Source organism: Hypanus sabinus, chromosome 7, assembly GCF_030144855.1.
Source record: "Hypanus sabinus isolate sHypSab1 chromosome 7, sHypSab1.hap1, whole genome shotgun sequence".
Lineage (NCBI taxonomy): Eukaryota > Metazoa > Chordata > Chondrichthyes > Myliobatiformes > Dasyatidae > Hypanus > Hypanus sabinus.
This window is the reverse complement of record NC_082712.1, coordinates 114,806,341-114,830,435: the sequence shown is the minus strand read 5'-3', so window position 1 is coordinate 114,830,435 and position 24,095 is coordinate 114,806,341. Positions and strand designations below refer to the sequence as shown.

The 24,095-nt window shown below is 46.3% G+C and overlaps 1 protein-coding gene across 1 annotated transcript in view; it reads right to left on the bottom strand.

Annotated features, from left to right (window-relative positions):
• Window positions 1–24,095, bottom strand: part of LOC132397114 (mucin-2-like) — a 77,509-nt gene that overhangs the window by 36,355 nt on the left and 17,059 nt on the right. The window contains exons 2-5 of the mRNA XM_059975427.1: window positions 13,723–13,882; window positions 11,583–11,716; window positions 10,549–10,683; window positions 5,508–7,160 (exon numbers count right to left, since the gene is read on the bottom strand). Of these exons, the coding sequence (XP_059831410.1) occupies window positions 5,508–7,160; window positions 10,549–10,683; window positions 11,583–11,716; window positions 13,723–13,882 (2,082 nt within the window). The remainder of the gene's footprint in view (window positions 1–5,507; window positions 7,161–10,548; window positions 10,684–11,582; window positions 11,717–13,722; window positions 13,883–24,095) is intronic.

The window sequence follows — 24,095 nt, the reverse complement described above, 5'->3', positions numbered from 1 at the left end:
CTCCTAGCATTAAAATAGATGCATTTGAGAAATTCTCCACCTCTTGCTCTCTATTTATCCCTAACAATGCAAACAACTTTATTATTTTTTTTCTTCCTTCTCCCCTACATCTTCAGTCTGAGCGCTCCCCATCTCTATCACCTGCCTATCCTCCCTCACACACTGTCTACTAGCTTTCTCTATTTGTGAACTAACCTCCTCTCCCCTAGTCTCTTCAATTTGATTCCCACCCCCCAACCATTCTAGTTTAAAGTCTCCCCAGTAGCCTTAGCAAATTTCTCCTCAAATATCAGAGGTAAGTTCTTTACACAGAGGTTGGTGGGTGTGTGGAATGCCCTCCCAGGGTGGTGGTAGAGGCAGATTCTTAGGGGCATTATTTGCTCTTAGATATGCACATAACGTTAGTACAGTGGAGAGCTTTTAGGTGGGGAGGATTAAGTTGAACTGCAAGTAGGTTAAAATGTTGGCACAACATTGTGGGCCAAAGAGCATGTCCTGTGCTGTTATGTTCTATGTTCCAAGCCTGCTGTCACCAACACCTCACTGAAACAGGGTCAGGGCAGTTAGTTCCTTGAGCCTAGGAGGATCCTCAAGATCTCTGTTCCCTTTCAGACCCTCATCCCATCCCCTTCCCTTGCCCAGTAACATGGCCACTAAAACCAAGAAACTAGGGAGCTATGTCCTGACTCGCATGTCAGTTTTCAATGGAATTTGGCTGACTGTCTAACTGAACTTATAACTCCTCAGTAAGGGTGGTATGTTCCCATTACCCGTAAAGAACATACAGTGTAGGTCCATGGTGTCTATTCTACACAAAACACCACCATTTTAAATCTATAGACCCCCATGAACATCGTGTTCTCCATGTGCACAAAGTACGATTACTAAAGTCCGACCGGAAAAAAACAGAAAAAACACAATCACTGTGTGTCCATGATTCACAACCCACCAATGTCTGGAATGCTAATCACTCAGTAAACACAATGGTGAGGGCCTCAGCCTGAAACTATGGTACCCACTACACACAAACCACTATCACTGTGTGTCTGCAGTTTCCACTACACACAAACCACTATCACTGTGTGTCTGCAGTTTCCACTACACACAAACCACTATCACTGTGTGTCTGCAGTTTCCACTACACACAAACCACTATCACTGTGTGTCTGCAGTTTCCACTACACACAAACCACTATCACTGTGTGTCTGCAGTTTCCACTACACACAAACCACTATCACTGTGTGTCTGCAGTTTCCACTACACACAAACCACTATCACTGTGTGTCTGCAGTTTCCACTACACACAAACCACTATCACTGTATGTCTGCAGTTTCCACTACACACAAACCACTATCACTGTGTGTCTGCAGTTTCCACTACACACAAACCACTATCACTGTGTGTCTGCAGTTTCCACTACACACAAACCACTATCACTGTGTGTCTGCAGTTTCCACTACACACAAACCACTATCACTGTGTGTCTGCAGTTTCCACTACACACAAACCACTATCACTGTGTGTCTGCAGTTTCCACTACACACAAACCACTATCACTGTGTGTCTGCAGTTTCCACTACACACAAACCACTATCACTGTGTGTCTGCAGTTTCCACTACACACAAACCACTATCACTGTGTGTCTGCAGTTTCCACTACACACAAACCACTATCACTGTATGTCTGCAGTTTCCACTACACACAAACCACTATCACTGTGTGACTGCAGTTTCCACTACACACAAACCACTATCACTGTACTCTGCAGTTTCCACTACACACAAACCACTATCACTGTACTCTGCAGTTTCCACTACACACAAACCACTATCACTGTGTGTCTGCAGTTTCCACTACACACAAACCACTATCACTGTGTGACTGCAGTTTCCACTACACACAAACCACTATCACTGTACTCTGCAGTTTCCACTACACACAAGCCGCTATTACTGTACTCTGCAGATCCCACTACACACACAAACCACCATCATCATGTGTCTGTCTTACCCATGAAACACAAACCACTATCACTAGGAGACTATCGTGGGGGAGGAGAATCAGGTTTAATGAGGGGTGAAGGGGTGGGGGTGGAGGATCGGGGTTAATGAGGAGGGGAAGGAGGATCGGGGTTAATGAGCGAAGGGGAGGGGAGAAGGATTGGGGTTAAGGAGGAGTGATGGAGTGTGGGAGGAGGATCAGGTTAACGAGGAGTGAGGGGGTAGTGAGGAGGATCGGGGTTAATGAGGAGTGAAGGGGAGGGGAGGAGGATCAGGGTTAATGAGGAGTGAAGGGGAGGGGAGGAGGATCAGGGTTAATGAGGAGTGAATGGCTGAGGGAGGAGGATCGAGGTCAATGAGGAGTGAAGGGGAGGGGGAGGAGGATCGGGTTAATGGGGAGTGAAGGGGAGAGGGAGCAGAATCGAGGTTAACGAGGAATGAGGGAGTGGGGGGATCGGGTTAATGAGTGAAAGGGAGGGGGAGGAGGATTGGGGCTAATGAGGAGTGAAAGGGAGGGTGAGGAGGATTGGAGTTAAGGAGGAGTAAAGGAATAGAGAGGATGATCGGGGTTAATGAGGAGTGAAGGGGTAGTGAGGAGGATCAGGGTTAATGAGGAGTGAAGGGGGGAAGGAAGAGCACGCTTAACAAGGAGTGAAGTTGAGGGGAGGAGGATCAGGGTTAATGAGGAGTTAAGAGAAAAGGGAGAAGGATCGGGATTAATGAGGGAAGGGGAGGGGAGGAGGGGAGGGGTTAATGAGGAGTGAAGGGGAGGGTGAGGAGGATCAGCGTTAAGGAGGAGTGGGAGTGTAGGAGGAGGATCAGGTTAATGAGGAATGAAGGGGTAGGGAGGAGGATTGGGGCTAATGAGTTAAGAGGAAAGGGAGGAGGATCAGTGTTAACGAGGAGTGAAGGTGTGGAGGGGAGGATTGGGGTTAATGAGGAGTGAAGGGGAGGGGGAGAAGGATCAGGGTAAACGAGGAGTGAAAGAGTGGGGTTGGAGGATCGGAGTAAATGATGAGCGAAAGTTTGGGGGAGGAGGTTCGGAATTGATGAGGAGTGAAGGGGAGGAGGAAGAGGATCAAGGTTAATGAGGAGTGAATGGCTGAGGGAGGAGGATCAGGGTTAATGAGGAGTGATGGGGAGGGGAAGAGGATTGGGTTAATGAGTGAAGGGGAGGGTAAGGAGGATCGGGGTTAATGAGGAGTGGTGGAGGGGAAGGAGGATCGGGGTTAACGAGGAGTGAAGGGAAGGGAGAGGAGGATTGGGTTAATGAGTGAAGGGGTGGGAGAGGAGGAACAGGGTTAACGAGGAGTGAAGGAATGGGGAGGATCAGGTTAACGAGGAGTGAAGATGTGGGAGAGGAGGATCGGGGTTAACGAGGAGTGAAGATGTGGGAGAGGAGGATCGGGGTTAACGAGGAGTGAAGGAATGGGGAGGATCGGGTTAACGAGGAGTGAAGGAATGGGGAGGATCAGGTTAACGAGGAGTGAAGATGTGGGAGAGGAGGATCGGGGTTAACGAGGAGTGAAGATGTGGGAGAGGAGGATCGGGGTTAACGAGGAGTGAAGGAATGGGGAGGATCGGGTTAACGAGGAGTGAAGGGGTGGGGAGGAGGGTGAGGGTTAATCAGTGTAGGGATGGGGAGGAGGAACAGGGTTAACGAGGAGTGAAGGAATGGGGAGGATCGGGTTAACGAGGAGTGAAGGGGTGGGGAGGATCGGGTTAAGGAGGAGTGAAGGAATGGGGAGGATCGGGTTAACGAGGAGTGAAGGGGTGGGGAGGATCGGGTTAACGAGGAGTGAAGGGGTGGGGAGGAGGGTGAGGGTTAATCAGTGTAGGGATGGGGAGGAGGATCGAGGTTAACGAGGACTGAAGGGGTGGGGACAGGTTGAGGGGCTGAGCCCAGTTTTGCTCCCATTTTCTTGTGTTCTTGTACGAGAAGTTGTATTTCCAAGGAGTGTAGGCATGGGGCATGTGAACAATATTAACGAACGACAGGAGGGAAAGCCAGTAGGGAAGGAGTAGAAACCGCAGCTCCTCAAGAAGGAGGTAGCCACCAATAAGGACCCTCACCAGCTTGGAAATGCCCCTTCTCATTACTTCCATTGGTGAGGGGACACTGGAGCTTGAAGAGCTTTGCTCAGCATTTCAGGAAAAAGCATTTTCCCTCTGCCATCAGATTTCTGAATGACCCATGAACACTACCTCGCTCTTCCTCATTTGCCCCTTTCGTTTATTTATTTATTGATTGATTAATTGTAACTGATAAAAGCTTTTATGTACTGCTACAAAACAACATGATTCTTGACATATGTGAGTAATAATAAACCTGATTCTGAAGGAGGGGGTCGCTAGTGACCAGGAGTGAAAGAAGAGGTTAGAGTGCCAGAGTTACGGCAGGGATGAGAAGCCTAATGTTCAGCAACATTTAATGAAACAAGGAAAGTATCAAATGCAGGCTCTCCAGTTAGATGCATTTGCTTTGAACTGAATTGAAATTAAATGAATTGAAATGAAATGTGTTGAATTGGTCCATGAGACAATAATAAACCAAGGTTCAGTGAAAAGCTTGTCTTGCATACTGTACACAGAGATCAATTCATTACACAGACCATTGAGGTAGAACAAAATAAATCAATAACAGAATGCAGAATAAAGTGTAACTGCCACAGAGAAAGTGGGGTGCAGGTAAATTAGAAGATACAAGATCATTATGAGGAAGATTGTGAGGACAAAGTCCATCTTATTGTATAGAGAACCATTCAATTGTCTCACAACAGCAGCATGAAGCTGTCCTGTGCTTGGTGGTACAAGCTCTCAGGGTTTTGTGTCTTCTGCCCAGCGGGAATGGAGAAAAGAGATGCCCATGCCTGGAGCGGCTGCCAGCTTTGATGATGCTGCTCTACTTGGGGTGGCAGGATCCATGGAGGAAAGGCTGGTTTCAGTGATGTGCAGAACAGTGGCTTCAACTTTTGGCTTTTGCTTGGGGTCATGTGCAGAACAGTTAGCACTCCAAGCCTTAATGCATTCGGATGGAATGCTCTTTATGGAATACAGCAAGAGTAAATTTTACAATAGGAGAAGGGGTTGAATTACTGATCATTATGAATTGTAAGTTATCATCATCAGGGCTGTGGCAATGAAGATGGAGCTTACAGATAGTTCTGCTCTAAAGAATGTTTCTGTAACACGATTGATGATCAGTAATACCATTATGATAACTGCATTGGTTAAAGTGTGATTGAGGAAGCCTGTATAAATCTGCAGTTTGAAGGCAACTACAGCCTATCCTGTTATGCACACAAGAGTATCTGCAGATGCTGGAAATCTTTAGACACACATAAAATACACTGGAGGAACTCGGCATCTAAGGAAGAAAATGGAAAGTTAATGTTTCAGACAAAGAACCCTCATCAGCAGTGGAAAGCAAGGGGGCAGAAGCCAGAACAAGAAAGTGGGGAGAGGGAAAGCCTATTGTTGAGTGATTCCATAAGGCAAGCTCACCTTTCTGCTCTTGTCCCACTGTAGACGATGACACTTGGTACACCTGGCTGGTTGCTATAGGTGATGAAGTGGTTGGTCCAAAGACAATGGTGGAGTAGACTTCTGTGGTGCCTGACAGCTCTGGGCTGGTGTGTGTTGGTTGAACTGTGGTGTGTGGAGAGGACTCAACTTGGTTTACCTCCTTCTTGGCAATGGTTGATGGGACAATGGGGGGCACTTCCGGTGAAGGAGGCAGAGTGGAAGTCACTGGCTCCTGGGTAGTGACAAAGGGCATGGCAACAGCAGAGGAGTGGTCAGGGGGTCTCACAGACCGGGTCAGGTCAAAATCAACAGCCTGCAGAGTGGATCCCACTGGAGGATCGAACGTCCTCTTTGATGTATTAATGTCAGGAGGTTGGCTGCTGGGTTCTGTTGCCAATTCAATATTTATGGTGATCTCTTGGGAAAATCTCGTTGCAGTCTCCTGTGTCTCTAAGCTCAGTATATCAGATGTACTCCCACTTTCTCCAAATGGGACAGACGTCTCTGCAGAGGCTGAGGCAGCCAGTCTTAACTCGTTACTTAACCCCGTACTGTGATCCAAACGAATCTCTGTAGGGGAAAAGTCCAAGATTTCGGGAGTATTCCCACTGTCGGCAGGTTGGCCCCGAGACTCAGAGGAGGGTGAGCTGGAAGGTGCCCACGTTGTGTCTAGCACAGTGACAGCTGCTGGGTCAAAGGAGAGGTTAGTAAGCCTGTGCGATGTGAAAAGACCAGAAGCACTCTCAGGATCACCTTCAGTACTGAGCTGAAACTCTGAGAAATCCGTCGGGTCTGAATGGGAATTCAGACTGTTTGATTCACCCTTGGGGCTGTATACCTCCTTGTTGTACCTGAGGCTGTTGTCCACAGGTGCAGTGGGAGGGGAAGGGGGAGTGGTGCTACCTGTGGTCACTGAGACACTATCTGAATGAGGTTCAGCTTTAACGAGCTCCAACTCTGACGGTACTTCACTGATGAGCCTAGTGTGCTCTTTCCTTTCTTGGGTTGCAGCAAGTGTTGGGCTGCTGTCTGAGGCCAGAGGGGAAGGGAGCGCAGTTCTCCTGATAGTTGCAAAACCTACCTCTGGCTCGCTTTGCAACTCTGCAGAAAATGGGATTTCTGTTACGTGGTTGGCTCGCAGTTCGGCCTCAGTGCCTAAGTTAACTGCTTGGCGGTCGTCGAGAGGCAGAGATGGAGGAGAGGGTAGAGCAGTCGACCCAGTGGTGGGCAAGTCTGTCTCTGAGGTAGGTTTTGTCATGTGGTCATCCCAGGTCAATGGAGTCTGGCCTGTTGACTCACTGTATGGCTCTCTCCCAGCAGCAGATCCTGAGCCATCCACCACCCCTATGGTGTGTGTTCTTGTACTTGGAGATCCAGAGAGGCTGTTTAACAGATGTTCCGGCCTTGTGAGTGAGAGGATAGCTTTCCTTGTGAATCCTGGAGCTGTGGCAGATGTTAGTCTGGTCAGCCGCACACTGGGGGAAGCCGATTCTGTGAGTGTTTCCGATAGTGGGAGCACTGCGGTTGTCCAGGGATCAGTCTGCACTGGTGCAAAGGGTTCGGCTGCTCCCACTGTGGTGCCAGTAAAAACCCCACGGTCCTCTGCCAGTGGAACCGTTGTCGGTTCTAGATCTGTTTAAAATGAAAGAAGAGCACAAAAGTTAGCTTCTATTTCAATGGAACCCTCAAAGATGCCGCAAAAGCTGGTAGGGTTGTTAAGAAGTTGTGTGGTTTGTTGACAGGATTGAGTTCAAAAGCCACAAAGCAATGTTGCAGCTCTTCAAAACCCTAGTTAGACCACATTTAGAGTACTGCATTGTGTTCAGTGATGATCATCTCATTACTGGAAGTATGAGGAAACTTTAGGGAGGGTGCAGAGGAGATTTATTAGGACACTGCCTGATCTAAAGGCCATGTGTTTTGAAGACAGGTTGAGCAAACTGTGGCTTTTCTCTTCGAAGAGATGGAGGATGAGAGGTGAGCTGTTGGAGGCGTGCAAGATGATAGGAGTGGATAGCCAGAGACCTTTTTCTGAGGGCGTAAATAATTAATGCATGCAAAATGTTTGGATTTGAAGTGATTGGAGGGAAGTCATGGAGGAGATATCAGAGGTAAGTTCTTTACAAAGAGAGTGGCAGTTATGTGGAATGGCCTCCCAGGGATGGTGGCAGAAGCAGATTATTAGAGGCATTAGGAACTCTTAGATGGGCATATAATGTTAGTGAAGTGGGGAACTTTCAGGTGGGGAGGATTAAATTGATCTGAGAGTCGGTTAAAAAGTCGGCACAACATTGTGGGCCAAAGAACGTGCACTGTGCTGTTATGCGCTGTTTTCTCAGCCTGCTGTCACCAACACCTCGCTGAAACAGGGTCAGGGCAGTTAGTTCCTTGAGCCTGGGAGGATCCTCAAGACCTTTATTCCCTTTCAGACCCTCATCCCATCCCCTTCTCTTGCCCAATAATGTGGCCATGATCTATTAATCTGAAGATGACTGAGGCCGGTGTAATAGGTGCTGTTTGCAGTCCCCTTCAGTCACAAACAAAAACACCGTAATGCCCACTACAGACAGATACAATCGCATTATCCTTTATGCCCTAAACAAAAATCCCTATGAAAATGGGTTCCTGTTAATCAATGACACAATCACTGTGCTCCACAAAGCTGATGATTTACAAATGCAACTGCTGTGTGCTTATTGTATTAGTATAGGCAAAAATTGCAATCATTGGGAAACTGTCTAGGCCGTTATGGTATCACTTATTCACTGTTCTCCCTTTCAAGCAATGGATTTATGTTTTTCTATGTGATTAAGTACATTCAAGTTTTATTTTAAAATGAGCAGTTTCAGATGTGTATTATGTGCTGCCAAGAAACAGTAAATAGGAAAGCACATTGACGGGCAAAAGGCCAGAGGTTTAGATTAGGATCTAAAGCCATCCTGTTGTTTCCCTAGCAGAAGCATTGTTTGTAAGTTTATGTTATACTGTTTAGAAGTTAGTCTAAAGATATCAATAAGATTTTACTGAAATAGAATGCCGTTTTTGAGTTTATTGGACACTAGCCTAGATGCTAATGGTTTATACATACTATCGGAAGTATTTACTTATCAGAATCTTGTAAAATTTACCTGCAGGAAACTTAACTAAGTTCTTACTTAATTATCTATAATGACTTGTGTGAATGAAACAATGTGGGAATTGTCTGTATTTTGTTGTTTCTCAGTTTCACTCCTTATTCATGCTGTCATGCAATAAAACCAAGAACCTGGGGGACTAAATCCTGACTCGCATGTCAATTTTGAATGGCATTTGGCTGACTGTCTAATTGATCTTATAACACCTCAGTAAGGGTGGTATATTCCCATGAACTATAAAGAACATACAGTGTAGGTCTGTGGTGCCTATTCCACACAAAACACCATCATTTTAAATCTTAAACTCTGACTGAAAAAAAACCCCAGAAAAAACACAATCACTGTGTGTCCATGATTCACAACCCACCAATGTCTGGAATGCTAATCACTCAGTAAACACAATGGTGAGGGTCTCAGCCTGAAACTATGGTACCCACTACACACAAACCACTATCACTGTGTGTCTGCAGTTTCCACTACACACAAACCACTATCACTGTGTGTCTGCAGTTTCCACTACACACAAACCACTATCACTGTGTGTCTGCAGTTTCCACTACACACAAACCACTATCACTGTATGTCTGCAGTTTCCACTACACACAAACCACTATCACTGTATGTCTGCAGTTTCCACTACACACAAACCACTATCACTGTGTGTCTGCAGTTTCCACTACACACAAACCACTATCACTGTGTGTCTGCAGTTTCCACTACACACAAACCACTATCACTGTGTGTCTGCAGTTTCCACTACACACAAACCACTATCACTGTATGTCTGCAGTTTCCACTACACACAAACCACTATCACTGTGTGTCTGCAGATTCCACTACACACAAACCACTATCACTCTGTGACTGTTATTACACACAAATCACTATCACTGTGTGTATGTTGTACTCATTACACAGAAACCACTATCACTGTGTGTATGTTGTACTCATTACACAGAAACCACTATCACTGTGTCACACAAATGTGTGTTGGTAATATTCATTTCACTGAACTCAATCCCTTTGAACCTAGCATGCCATTAAACACAAACGTCAGTCACTGTGTTTGTATATAGACCCTTGCATTGCTGGAAATCCTTGCTGATCATTCCAAAGAAACCACACAGGCACAATTGCTGTGTCTCTCTCATTTTCTTTATTCACAACCATGATTCCTGCATTCTCTCTACCACTCAGACTCAATCACTGTGAGGCAACGTTGCCTTTGACACTAAATCACTAACGTGGTGTGTCTGTAACAACTGTTGTACACAACCTACAATCTTTGTAAATCTGCATGCCTACACTATGCGTACGTACCAACACAACAGATCAGTGTTGGACCATTGTGGCCAGTCGTGTCACAGGGGAGTTAGTTTTGATATTGACCAGTATTTATACATGAAAGGATCAGTGTGAGCAGGTCGATGTGTTTCTTTACTTTATAGATGAATGTGATCTGTTACATGGTTAATGGACATTATTAATCAATATAGATGATGGGATGGTACTGTTGAAAAGGGATAGATAGTCCTTACTGACAGACACACACACACACACACACACACACACACACACACACACACACACACACACACACAGTACATAATTTTCCCACTGTACAGATAGCAGATGAATCTGTCTCTAAAAGATTAACAACGTCCATTACACACAACAGATCATTTTGGGACCATTTTGTTTGTGGCTCCACCCTCATACTGTACATTTCAAATCTGCATCAGACTGGCAAGATGCAGTAAATGAAATGTTAGATGCGCTACATAATATTGGAAAGAATGACAGACTCCAGTAATCCACAATGCTCAGCAGTCACCAGCAATGGGAATCAGGAGTATCCGAAAGAAAAGTTCAAAATCCGGAGGTACCTGTGACAGTCGGTAAACTGGTGGACATCCTGTTCTGTGAGAGGGTTGTAAAGTTCTGTTTCTCAGTTTCCACTGGGTGGGGTGGAATAGTAGGTATGTCTGTTGGTGAATTCTCCAAGGTACAGCTTTTGTCATCTGAATGATATAAAATCACTGTTCAGTGTTGATGTCCATACCCCAGCCTGCCCATAAGCCCCATACGCCCCCTTCCAACCCTCCCCACACCGTCTACACCCCACACATACTCACACACCACACAGACACACACTCACACACACACGCATAGACACACGTGCACTCACACGCAAACACATACACATACACAAATTTACACACGCACTCTGTACACAAGTACAGATGCACACATGCATGGAGTTGCTTCATACCCCTGCCTCCCAGTACACACAGAATGAGCTGCTTACATTTCTGAAGGGGTGAACAATCATTATTCATCTGAGAACATATCTTCAATATCTTTACATTAATATGGAGAATGTTTCCCCAACACGACCCTCATCATGCTATTACACCCCCTCTCCCCATCACATCCTGTTATGCTGTCTCCTCCTCCCTTTCTATCCTGAAACAGTTACCTTGTTGTATCCCTCCATTGCGAGGGAGTCTCTGCATCAGATCCCTTTAAAGTGAGGGAATCACCCTATTAGACCCCAGTACACCAGCACTGTCTCCAATGGATCACTGGTAAAAAGGATTTTTCTTGACAGGTGCCTTTATAATGTGTGAGTGTCCACAATCAAAATCTTTAATAAACAGTGATCCTGTTCATTGGATCCCTTTAAAATGAATCTTCCCCCTCATTCCCTTTATATTGAGAACATCTCCCCATTAAATCCCTTTGTAAACGGAGCCCTCTCACCCCATTTCTTTGGAATCATTGAGTCATTCCACCAGGCTATTTCATAATGGAATCTCTCCATGTGAACGGTTTACACTGTGGGCCTCCCCATCAGATCCCTTTTGACATTGAGCTGAGCTTCCCTTTCAGATGCCTTTGCAGAAGAGTCATCACCCACCTTCATAGCAGAAGACATCATACTTTGAGCTCAGTGGTCTTGAAATGGTGTAGACCCCGGTGTGGTTTCTCCCACAAGAGGGGTGAGCATGCACCCGAGGGAGGGCGACCAACTGCTCCTGGATCCAGCCATACCTGAGTAACAAGGCAAAGCAGCACTTAATGCCGTGTCACTGTGGGGAACTCACCCACATCCCTCACCTGTCAACCTTCGTTCACTGAACCCTCAGTCCATGTGACGCCACTGAAACCTGAGTCACTGGGGCACATGGCAGTGCCAAATGGGAGGAAGGGCTTCTGTCTGCTGAGCACGTGAATGGAGTTAGGGTAACATTGTCACCTGCACAAGCAATGTACCAACATCACCAGGCAAATGCTAACATGGAATCCCCAGGGAAAGAGGAAGAGAGGTTGGCCAAAGAACACTAGCAATGTGACCTCGAAACTGACACCAAGTAGATGGATTATACCAATGGTTAACATGAAAGTCTGACCCAGAACAGAGGATTCTGATGAGGTGCTGACAGCACCCTATGTCCCAGTAGGGGAGATGGGCTTAATAAATTACTATTCTGACAACCATTTGAAATTTCTGTTTCTTTCTCCCTTCTCTCCCTTCCTCTTCTTTGTTCAATATTTTACTCCTTATTTCTTCCTCTCTCTCTCACACCCTCAACCTCCCTCTCTCTTCCTGCCCCTCTCTTCCACTCACTATCCTTCTTCTCCACGCTTTCTTTCCCTTTCTCCCTCTTTTGTTTATTTTCCCCTCTCCTCCTCAATCCAGCTCACATCCTTCTTTTTCCCCTCTTTGTTCTTTTCCCTCTTTCACTCTCACTTTTCCTTACACTATCTTTCATCTCTCCCCACCTCTTAATCCCTCCTTCCCTTTCTCCCCTCCCTCTCTCTCTCTCTCTGTTTCTCTCTCTCTTTCTCTTTTGCTTTCTTAGCAGTTATGATGACAAGGGATTTTAGGACTCCATTCAGATGCTGAAATTCCTCCTTCACTTTAAATACAGCTCCAAGAACTGAGCGTGTGAAATAGTTGCTATTCTAAGGGAAGGGACCTGAGATGATTCAAACCGAAGAGACTGATGAGGTGAGCCCAGACATCTGGAATGCAGGGGGACTATGAGTGATGGAGTTCCGTAAGCAGGCAGAGCAATTGAGGTGCTTTATGCGAGCTCAGATATATCTCTGGATTTGCACACCGTTGAGCCATGGTAGGACAAAAACCCTCTGCACTCTTTGAGAACAGTTTCCTTCCATCCGGTGTGACCATTACTTAGGAGTTGTCAGTTCAGCGTAAAACTGTTTATTAGGCTGGGACCAATGAGGAAGCCTAAGCCTAACCTTAATCCATTGGGTTGGTGTCTAACACTAAGAGCCATAGGTTTAATCAGAATCAGGTTTTTTATCACCAGTATATGCCCTGAAGTTTGTTGCTTTGTGGCAGCAGTTCAGTGTGAGACATAAAATTATTACCATAAAATACAATAAATAAATACATAATGTGACAGTGGAATAGTGCGGTAGTGTGCATGGGTTCATGGACCATTCAGATATGTGATGGCAAGAAGGAAGAAGCTGTTCTCCCTTGTCTGTGAGCTTCAGGTTCCTGTACCTCCCCCCCCCCCCATTGGAACGAATGAAAAGAGGGCATGTCCCAGACAATGAGGGTCCTTAGTGATGAGAGGGAGGAGGTTTAAAGCAGATCTGAATGGTAAGAGTTTCCATATAAAGAGTAGCTGTTACCTAGACTGAGCAATCAGATGGTGGGAGGTGAGGCAGGGGAAAGCAGGAACAGTAAGAAGTGTTTTGGCAGGTGCCTGGATGATGAGCAAAGCATAAAAGGAATGGAATTGGTGTAGGCAAGTTGGATTAGTATAGTTAGACACAATTGTCAGCATAGATGTGGTGGGACATGGGATCTGTTTCTATGGTGTACAACTCTCTGACTCCAGTAGGAACTGTGTGATGTTGGAGCTGGTAATCTTCTCTTGTATATCCTTGGCACAGTACAGTAATCCTGCTGCTTTTTACAAGCTGTCAGTGACAATCCCTTCATCCACCAGAAGGGGTCGGTGTGACTGCGCTATCCTGATACAAAGATGGTTTCCTTTTCCACCCTGAGCCCTGCTTACCTGCACTTTTCATAACCTGCTGCGTGCGCCCTCTTCAGCTGTTCCAGTGTGGCTAAGGTGGTCCCGAGGGAACGGCAGAGGTTCTCTGCAGCCTTGAAATCCAGTTGGTAGCGACCATTGAACTCCTTATGAAAAACATTGTTGCAGTCCCTTTTCACATCTGGAAGCACAGAATGAGGCTGCGTCAGGCTCACTGCTCCTGATCTTGCCCAACCACTTGACCCTATCATCTCTAAGTACAGGTATCCGAGCTAAACACGAACCCGGAAGTGGCCCAGGTTGAAAATTATGGATATACTGCACTGATGCTTCATTGTAGCTGGATTATCTCAGATACATATTGTCCATGGATAATTGATGCATACCCCAAATAGTAGATAACAAAAGATGAACACTCTGTGCCTTTTTCAAACCTTATCCCGCATATAATTGTCCAGCAACTCTATTTCTTAATTCATTTTTCTATCTTTTCATTTTCTCTTCAATTTGCAGTTGATTTCTGGGCAATGGCAATGACCTGTTCTTTGTCACTGTATTTTTCTATCTCTACTGTGTACCTCCAATTCCACATCATTTCAGCAGGTCAGTTGTGAATGTGTTCATTTCCAGCAAACGGGTCTGTGAGACCTCCTCACACTGAGTGATGGCAGTCAGTATATAAAGAAACCAAACCAAGACCTGGGCTTCTAAGCAACTGTGGATGACCACTGGTACGGGAATTGCAGTGCCAAAACATGAGCAACTATACTGGCTCCTGCAGTACTGGGACTGTACTGGGACACTGGGATCGTAATGGAACAGTGTGATCAATTATACTGCCTCCTGTAGTACTAAGACCATAATGGGAGAGTGTGAGGAACTATACTGGCTCCTGTAGTACTGGAACAGTAATGGAACAGTGTGAGCAACTATACTGTCACCTCTATCACGTCACCTCTCATCGTCTGTCTCTCCAAGGAGAAAAGGCCAACTCCACTCAACCTATTCTCATAAGGCATGCTCCCCAATCCAGGCAACAACCTTGTAAATCTCCTCTGCACCCTTTCTATGGCTTCCATATCCTTCCTGTAGTGAGGTGACCAGAACAGAGCATAGTACTCCAAGTGGGGTCTGACTAGGGTCCTATATAGCTGCAACATTATCTCTTGGCTCCTAAATTCAATTCCACGATGATGAAGGCCAATGCACCGTATGCCTTCTTAACCACAGAGTCAACCTGCGCAGCTGCTTTGAGTGTCCTGTGGACTCGGACCCCAAGATCCCTCTGATCCTCCACACTGCCAAGAGTCTTACCATTAATACTATATTCTGCCATCATATTTGACCTACCAAAATGAACCACTTCACACTTATCTGGGTTGAACTCCATCTGCCACTTCTCAGTCCAGTTTTACATTCTATCAATGCCTCACTGTGACCTCTGACAGCCCTCCACACTATCCACAACACCTCCAACCTTTGTGTCATCAGCAAACTTACTAACCCATCCCTCCACTTCCTCATCCAGGTCATTTATAAAAGTTATGAAGAGTAAGGGTCCCAGAACAGATCCCTGAGGCACACCACTGGTCACCGACCTCCATGCAGAATATGACCTGTCTACAATCACTCTTTGCCTTCTGTGGGCAAGCCAGTTCTGGATCCAAAAAGCAATGTCCCCTTGGATCCCATGCCTCCTTACTTTCTCAATAAGCCTTGCATGGGGTATCTTATCAAATGCCTTGCTGAAATCCATATACGCTATATCTACTGCTCTTCCTTCATCAATGTGTTTAGTCACATCCTCAAAAAATTCAATCAGGCCCGTAAGACAGGGCCTGCCCTTGACAAAGCCGTGCTGACTATTCCTAATCATATTATACTTCTCCAAATGTTCATAAATCCTGCCTCTCAGGATCTTCTCCATCAACTTACCAACCACTCAGGTAAGACTCACTGGTCTATAGTTTCCTGGGCTATCCCTACTCCCTTTCTTGAATAAGGGAACAACATCCGCAACCCTCCAATCCTCGGGAACCTCTCCCGTCCCCATTGATGATGCAAAGATCATTGCCAGAGGCTCAGCAATCTCCTCCCTCACCTTCCACAGTAGCATGGGGTACATCTCATCTGGTCCCAGTGACTTATTCAACTTGATGCTTTCCAAAAGCTCCAGCACATCCTCTTTCTTAATATCTACATGTTCAAACTTTTCAGTCTGCTGCAAGTCATCACTACAATCACCAAAATCCTTTTCTATAATCAATACTGAAGTAAAATATTCAATAAGTACCTCCGGTTCCATACACACTTTCCCACTGTAACACTTGATAGGTCCTATTCTTCCACATCTTGTCCTCTTGCTCTTCACATACATGTAGAATGCTTTGGGGATTTTTTTAATCCTGCCCACCAAGGCCTTCTCATGGCCCCTTCTGGCTCTCCTAATTTCCTTCTTAAGCTCCTTCCTAGTAGCCTTATAATCTTCCAGATCACTAACATTACCTAGCTCTCTGAACCTTTTGTAAGGATTTTTTTCTGCTTGACTGCCTTTGTGCACCACAGTTCCTGTACCCTACAATAACTTCCCTGTCTCATTGGAACGTACCTATGCAGAACTCCACACAAATATCCCCTGAACATTTGCCACATTTCTTCCGTACTTTTCCCTGAGAACATCTGTTTCCAATTTAGGCTTCCAATTTCCTGCCTGATTGCCTCGTAATTCCCCTTACTCCAATTAAATGCTTTTCTGACTTGTCTGTTCCTATCTCTCTCCAATGCTATTGTAAAGCAGATAGAATTATGATCACTATCTCCAGAATGCTCTCCCACTGAGAGATCTGACACCTGACCAGGTTCATTTCCCAATACAAATCAAGTACAGCCTCTCCTCTTGTAGGCTTATCTACATATTGTGTCAAGAAACCTTCCTCAACACACCTACCAAACTCCAGTCCATCTAAATCCCTTGCTCTAGGGAGATGCCAATCGATATTTGGGAAATTAAAATCTCTCATAATGACAACTCTTATTATTACACTTTCCCAGGATCTGTTTTCCTACCTGCTCCTCGATATTCCTGTTAAAGTTATTGACCTCTTCCTGTTCCTAACCTCCACCCACAGAGACTCTGTAGACAATCCCTCCATGACGTCCACCTTTTCTGCATTGCAGCTGTGACACTATCTCTGATCTCATGTGCCACTCCCCCACCTCCTTTGCCTCCCTCCTTGGGCTTTCTGAAACATCTAAAATCCGGCAGTTGAAGTAACCATTCCTCTCCCTGAGCCATCCAAGTCTCTGTAATGGCCACAACATCATTGCTCCAAGTGCTGATCCACACTCTAAGCTCATCCGCTTTGTTCACAACTCTCCTTGCATTAAAATAGACACATCTCAAGCCTTCGGTCTGAGTGTGTTCCTTCTCTATCACCTGCCTATCCTCCCTCTCACACTGTCTACAAGCGTTCTCTATTTGTGAGCCAACCTCCTCTTCCCCAGTCTCTTTAGTTCGGTTCCCACCCCCCAACAATTCTAGTTTAAACTCTCCCCAGTAGCCTTAGCAAACCACCCCATCAGGATATTGGTACCTCCGAGTACAAATGCAGCCCGTCCTTTTTGTACAGGTCACACTTGCCCCAAAAGTGGTCCCAGTGATCCAGAAATCTGAATCCCTGCCCCCCGCTCCAATCCCTCAGACATGCATTTAACCTCAAGCTCATTCTATTCCTATACTCGCTGTCGCATGGCACAGTCAGTAATCCCAAAATTACTAGCTTTGCGGTCCTGCTTTTCAACTTCCTTCCTAATTCCCTGTAGTCTCGCAAGATAATGGGACAGTGTGAGGAACTATACTGGCTTGCGTAGTACTGGGACCGCACTGGGACAGGCTCCTGCTGGGACTGTAATGTGACAGTGAGAGCAATTGTACTCTCCTGTAGTACTGGGACAGTAACAGGACAATGTGAGCAACCATAGAGGCTCCTGTAGTAATGGGACACTGTGAGCCCCTATCTGTCTCCTGTAGTACTGGGACAGTAGGGGACAGTGTGAGCAATTGTACTGGCTCCTGTAGTACTGGGTCTGTAATGGGACAGTGTGAGCAACTATCCTGGCTCCCGTTGTACTGGGACTGTAAAGGAAAAGTGTGAGCAACTATACAGGCTCCCGTACTACTGGGACCGTAATGGGACAGTGTGAGCAATTATACTCTCCTGTAGTGCTGGGACCGTAATGGTGCAGAGTGAGCAACCATACTGGCTCCTGTAGTACTCTGACCGTAATGGGTCCGAGTGAGCAACAATTTTGGTTCACTTAGTTCTGGGACTGTTATGGGACAGAGAGAGCAACTATACAGGCTCCTGCATTACTGGGACCATAATGGGAGAGTGTGAGCAACTATTCTGGCTCCCATAGTACTGGGAGTGTAATGGGACCATGTGAGCAATTATACTCGCTCCTGTATGACTAAGACTGTAATGGCACAGTGTGATGAATTATACTGGCACCTGTAATATTGGGGTTGTGATGGGACATTGTGAACAACTATTCTGGCTCCCATAGTACTGGGAAAGTAATGGAACAGTGTGGGCATCTATATTGGCTCCCCTAGTTAAGGGACTGCAATGGGATAGTGAGAGTAACTATACTGGCTTCCACAGTACTGGAACCGTAATGGGAGAGTGTGAGCAACTATTCTGGCTGCTGTAGTACTGGGACCATAATGGGATAGTGCGAGCAGCTATACTGGTTACCATAGTACTGGATCCGTCATGGGACAGTGTGAGCAACTATATTGGCTTCCGCTGTTCTGGGACCATAATGGAAAAGTGTGAGCATCAATACTGTCTCCTGCAGTACTGGGTCTGTAATGGGACAGTGAGAGCAACTATACAGGCTCCTGCAGTCCATGGACCATAATGTGAGAGTAGAGCAACTCTTCTGGCACATGTAGTACTGGAACCATAATGGGACAGTGTGAGCACCTATACTGGCTCCCGTAGTACTGGGAGTGAATGGGACAGTGTGAGCAATTATACTCACTCCTGTATGACTGAGACTGTAATGTCACAGTGTGAGGAATTATACTGGCTCCCGTACTACTGGGAGTGAATGGGACAGTGTGAGCAATTATACTCACTCCTGTATGACTGAGACTGTAATGTCACAGTGTGAGGAATTATACTGGCTCCCGTACTACTGGGAGTGAATGGGACGGTGTGAGCAATTATACTCACTCCTGTATGACTGAGACTGTAATGTCACAGTGTGAGGAATTATACTGGCTCCCGTACTACTGGGAGTGAATGGGACGGTGTGAGCAATTATAGTCCGTCGCATAGTACTGAGACTGTAATGGGACAGTGTGAAAACTACACTGGCTCATGCAGTTCTGGGACCATAATGGGACAGTGTGAGCAATTATACTGGCTCATGTAGTACTTGGTCTGTAATGGGACAATGTGAGCAACTATACTGGTTCCTGTAGTACTGCCACAATAATGGGACAGTGTGGTCAACTGTACTGGCATCTACAGTTCTGGGACTGTAATGGGACAGTGTGAGCAATTATACTAGCTCCCATGGTACTGGGACCATAAAGGGACCATGTGAGCAATTATACTGTACTGTAGTACTGTGACCATAATAGGAGACTGTGAGAAATACACTGGTTCCCATAGTACTAGGAACGTAATGGGGCAGTGTGAAAACTATACTGTGTCCTAAGGTAGTGGGACCATAATTGGACATTGTGAGCAACTATACTGGCTCCTGTAGTACTCTGTCCGTAATGGGTCAGTGTGAGCAATAATGTTGGCTCACTTAGTTCTGGGACTGTTATGGGAGAGTGAGAGCAACTATGCAGGCTCCTGCAGTACTGGGACCATAATGGGAGAGTATGAGCAACTGTTCTGGCTCCTGCAGTACTGGGACCATAATGGGAGAGTATGAGCAACTGTTCTGGCTCCTTTAGTACTGGGACCATAATGGGAGAGTGTGAGCAACTATTCTGGCTCCTGCAGTACTGGGACCATAATGGGACAGTGTGCAGGCTCCCGTAGTACTGGGAGTGTAATGGACAGTGTGAGCAATTAAACTGGCTCCTGTATGACTGAGACTGTAATGGCATAGTGTGAGGAATTATACTGGCACCTGTAGTACTGGGGCTGTGATGGAACAGTATGAGTATTTATACTAACTACTGTAGTACTGGGCCTGTATTGGGTCATTGTGAACAAATATGCTGCTCCTTTAGTACTGGAACCATAATAGGACAGTGTGAACAACTATACTACCTGCCGTTGTAATGGGACAGTGTGAGCAAATATACTGGCACCCATAGTACAAGGATGGTAATGGGACAGTGCGAAGACTATACTGTCTCCTGTAGTACTGGGACAGTAATGAAACAGTGTGAGCAACAATACTGGCTCCTGTAGTACGGGAACGTAATGGGACAGTGTGAATATTATACTGGCTCCTTTAGTGCTGGGTCTTTAATGGGACAATGTGAGCAATTATGATGTCTCCTTTAGTACTGGGTCTTTAATGGGACAGTGTGAGCAATTATATTGGCTTCTGCAGTACTGGCACCATAAAGGAAAAGTGAGAGCAACAATACAGGTTCCCATACTACAGGCACGGTAATGGGACAGTGTGAAAACTACACTGGCTCCTGTAGTACTGTGACCATAATGGAATACTGTGAGCAAATATATGGGCTCCTGTAATACTGGGATCATAATGCGACAATATGAGCAACTATACTGGCTACTGTAGTACTGGGACCATAATGAGACAGTGAGAGCAATTTTACTGGCACTTGTAGTACTGGGACTGTGATGGGACAGTATGAACAATTTTACTGGCTCCCGTGGTACCGGGACAGTAATGGGACAGTGTGGTCAACTATACTGGCTTCTATAGTACTGGGACTGTCATGGGACAGGGTGAGCAACTCTACAGTCTCCTGCAGTACTGGCACTGTAATGGGACATTGTGAGCAACTCTACAGTCTCCTGTAGTACTGGCACTGTAATGGGACAGGGTGAGCAATTCTACAGACTCCTGTAGTACTGGCACTGTCATGGGACAGGGTGAGCAACTCTACAGTCTCCTGTAGTACTGGCACTGTAATGGGACAGGGTGAGCAACTCTACAGTCTCCTGTAGTACTGGCACTGTCATGGGACAGGGTGAGCAACTCTACAGTCTCCTGTAGTACTGGCACTGTAATGGGACATTGTGAGCAACTCTACAGTCTCCTGTAGTACTGGCACTGTCATGGGACAGGGTGAGCAACTCTACAGTCTCCTGTAGTACTGGCACTGTCATGGGACAGGGTGAGCAACTCTACAGTCTCCTGTAGTACTGGCACTGTCATGGGACAGGGTGAGCAACTCTACAGTCTCCTGTAGTACTGGCACTGTCATGGGACAGGGTGAGCAACTCTACAGTCTCCTGTAGTACTGGCACTGTAATGGGACATTGTGAGCAACTCTACAGTCTCCTGTAGTACTGGCACTGTAATGGGACAGGGTGAGCAACTCTACAGTCTCCTGTAATACTGGCACTGTAATGGGACAGGGTGAGCAACTCTACAGTCTCCTGTAGTACTGGCACTGTAATGGGACATTGTGAGCAACTCTACAGTCTCCTGTAGTACTGGCACTGTCATGGGACAGGGTGAGCAACTCTACAGTCTCCTGTAGTACTGGCACTGTAATGGGACATTGTGAGCAACTCTACAGTCTCCTGTAGTACTGGCACTGTAATGGGACATGGTGAGCAACTCTACAGTCTCCTGTAGTACTGGCACTGTCATGGGACAGGGTGAGCAACTCTACAGTCTCCTGTAGTACTGGCACTGTAATGGGACATTGTGAGCAACTCTACAGTCTCCTGTAGTACTGGCACTGTAATGGGACATTGTGAGCAACTCGACAGTCTCCTGTAGTACTGGCACTGTCATGGGACAGGGTGAGCAACTCTACAGTCTCCTGTAGTACTGGCACTGTCATGGGACAGGGTGAGCAACTCTACAGTCTCCTGTAGTACTGGCACTGTCATGGGACAGGGTGAGCAACTCTACAGTCTCCTGTAGTACTGGCACTGTCATGGGACAGGGTGAGCAACTCTACAGTCTCCTGTAGTACTGGCACTGTAATGGGACAGGGTGAGCAACTCTACAGTCTCCTGTAGTACTGGCACTGTAATGGGACATTGTGAGCAACTCTATAGTCTCCTGTAGTACTGGCACTGTAATGGGACAGGGTGAGCAACTCTACAGTCTCCTGTAGTACTGGCACTGTAATGGGACAGGGTGAGCAACTCTACAGTCTCCTGTAGTACTGGCACTTTCATGGGACAGGGTGAGCAACTCTACAGTCTCCTGTAGTACTGGCACTTTCATGGGACAGGGTGAGCAACTCTACAGTCTCCTGTAGTACTGGCACTGTCATGGGACAGGGTGAGCAACTCTACAGTCTCCTGTAGTACTGGCACTGTAATGGGACTTTGTGAGCAACTCTACAGTCTCCTGTAGTACTGGCACTGTAATGGGACAGGGTGAGCAACTCTACAGTCTCCTGTAGTATTGGCACTGTCATGGGACAGGGTGAGCAACTCTACAGTCTCCTGTACTACTGGCACTGTAATGGGACAGGGTGAGCAACTCTACAGTCTCCTGTAGTACTGGCACTGTAATGGGACAGGGTGAGCAACTCTACAGTCTCCTGTAATACTGGCACTGTAATGGGACAGGGTGAGCAACTCTACAGTCTCCTGTAGTACTGGCACTGTAATGGGACAGGGTGAGCAACTCTACAGTCTCCTGTAGTACTGGCACTTTCATGGGACAGGGTGAGCAACTCTACAGTCTCCTGTAGTACTGGCACTGTAATGGGACATTGTGAGCAACTCTACAGTCTCCTGTAATACTGGTACTGCAATGGGACAGGGTGAGCAACTCTACAGTCTCCTGTAGTACTGGCACTGTAATGGGACATTGTGAGCAACTCTACAGTCTCCTGTAGTACTGGCACTGTAATGGGACATGGTGAGCAACTCTACAGTCTCCTGTAGTACTGGCACTGTCATGGGACAGGGTGAGCAACTCTACAGTCTCCTGTAGTACTGGCACTGTAATGGGACATTGTGAGCAACTCTACAGTCTCCTGTAGTACTGGCACTGTAATGGGACAGGGTGAGCAACTCTACAGTCTCCTGTAGTACTGGCACAGTAATGGGACAGGGTGAGCAACTCTACAGTCTCCTGTAGTACTGGCACTGTAATGGGACATTGTGAGCAACTCTACAGTCTCCTGTAGTACTGGCACTGTCATGGGACATTGTGAGCAACTCTACAGTCTCCTGCAGTACTGGCACTGTAATGGGACAGGGTGAGCAACTACACTGGCTTCTGCAGTTCTTGACCATAGTGGAAAAGGGTGAGCAACTATACTGGTCCCTGTCATACTGGGACCAGAATACGACAGTGTGAGCAACTATTTTGGATCACATAGTTCTGAGACTGTAATGGGACAGTGAGAGTAACTACAATAGCTCCCACAATACTGGGACAGTGTGAGCAACTATACAAGCTTCTGTAGTACTGGGGATGTGATGAGAAAGTATGAACAATTATACTGACTCCTGTAGTACTGGGACCGTAGTAGGTCAGTGTGAGCAACTATTTTGTCTCACATAGTTCTGGGACTGCTGGGACAGTGAGAGGAAATATATTGGCTCTCACAGTGCTGGGACCGCATGGGGACAGTGTGAAAACTGCACTGGCTCCTGTAGTACTGGGACCAGAATGGGACAATGTGAGCAATTATACTGACTCCTTTGGTACTTGGTCTGTAATTCAAAAACATGAGCAACAATACTGGCTCCCACAGTACTTCGACTGTAATGTGGCAATGTGAGCAACAGAACTGGGTCCCATAGCATTGGGACCGTAATGGGACAGTGTGAGTAATTATATTGGCATCTATAGTACTGGGTCTGTAATGGGACACTATGAACAATTATATTGACTCCAGTGGTACTGTGAAAATAAAGGGACAATGTAAGCATCTATACTGGCTCCTCTAGTACTGGGGTTGTAATGGGATTGTGAGAGCAACTATACTGGCTCTCACAGTACTGGGACTGTAATGAGGAAGTGTGAGCAACTATACTGTCTACTGTAGTACTGGGACCATAATGGGACGTTGTGAATACTATACTGGTTCCTGTAATACTGGGTCTGTAAAGGGACAAGGTGAGCAACTGTATTGGCTCCCCTTGCTCTGGGACTATAATGGGACTGTGAAAGCAACTTTATTAGCTCTCGCAGTACTGGGACCGTAATGGGAAAGAGTGAGCAACTATACTGTCTGGTGTAGT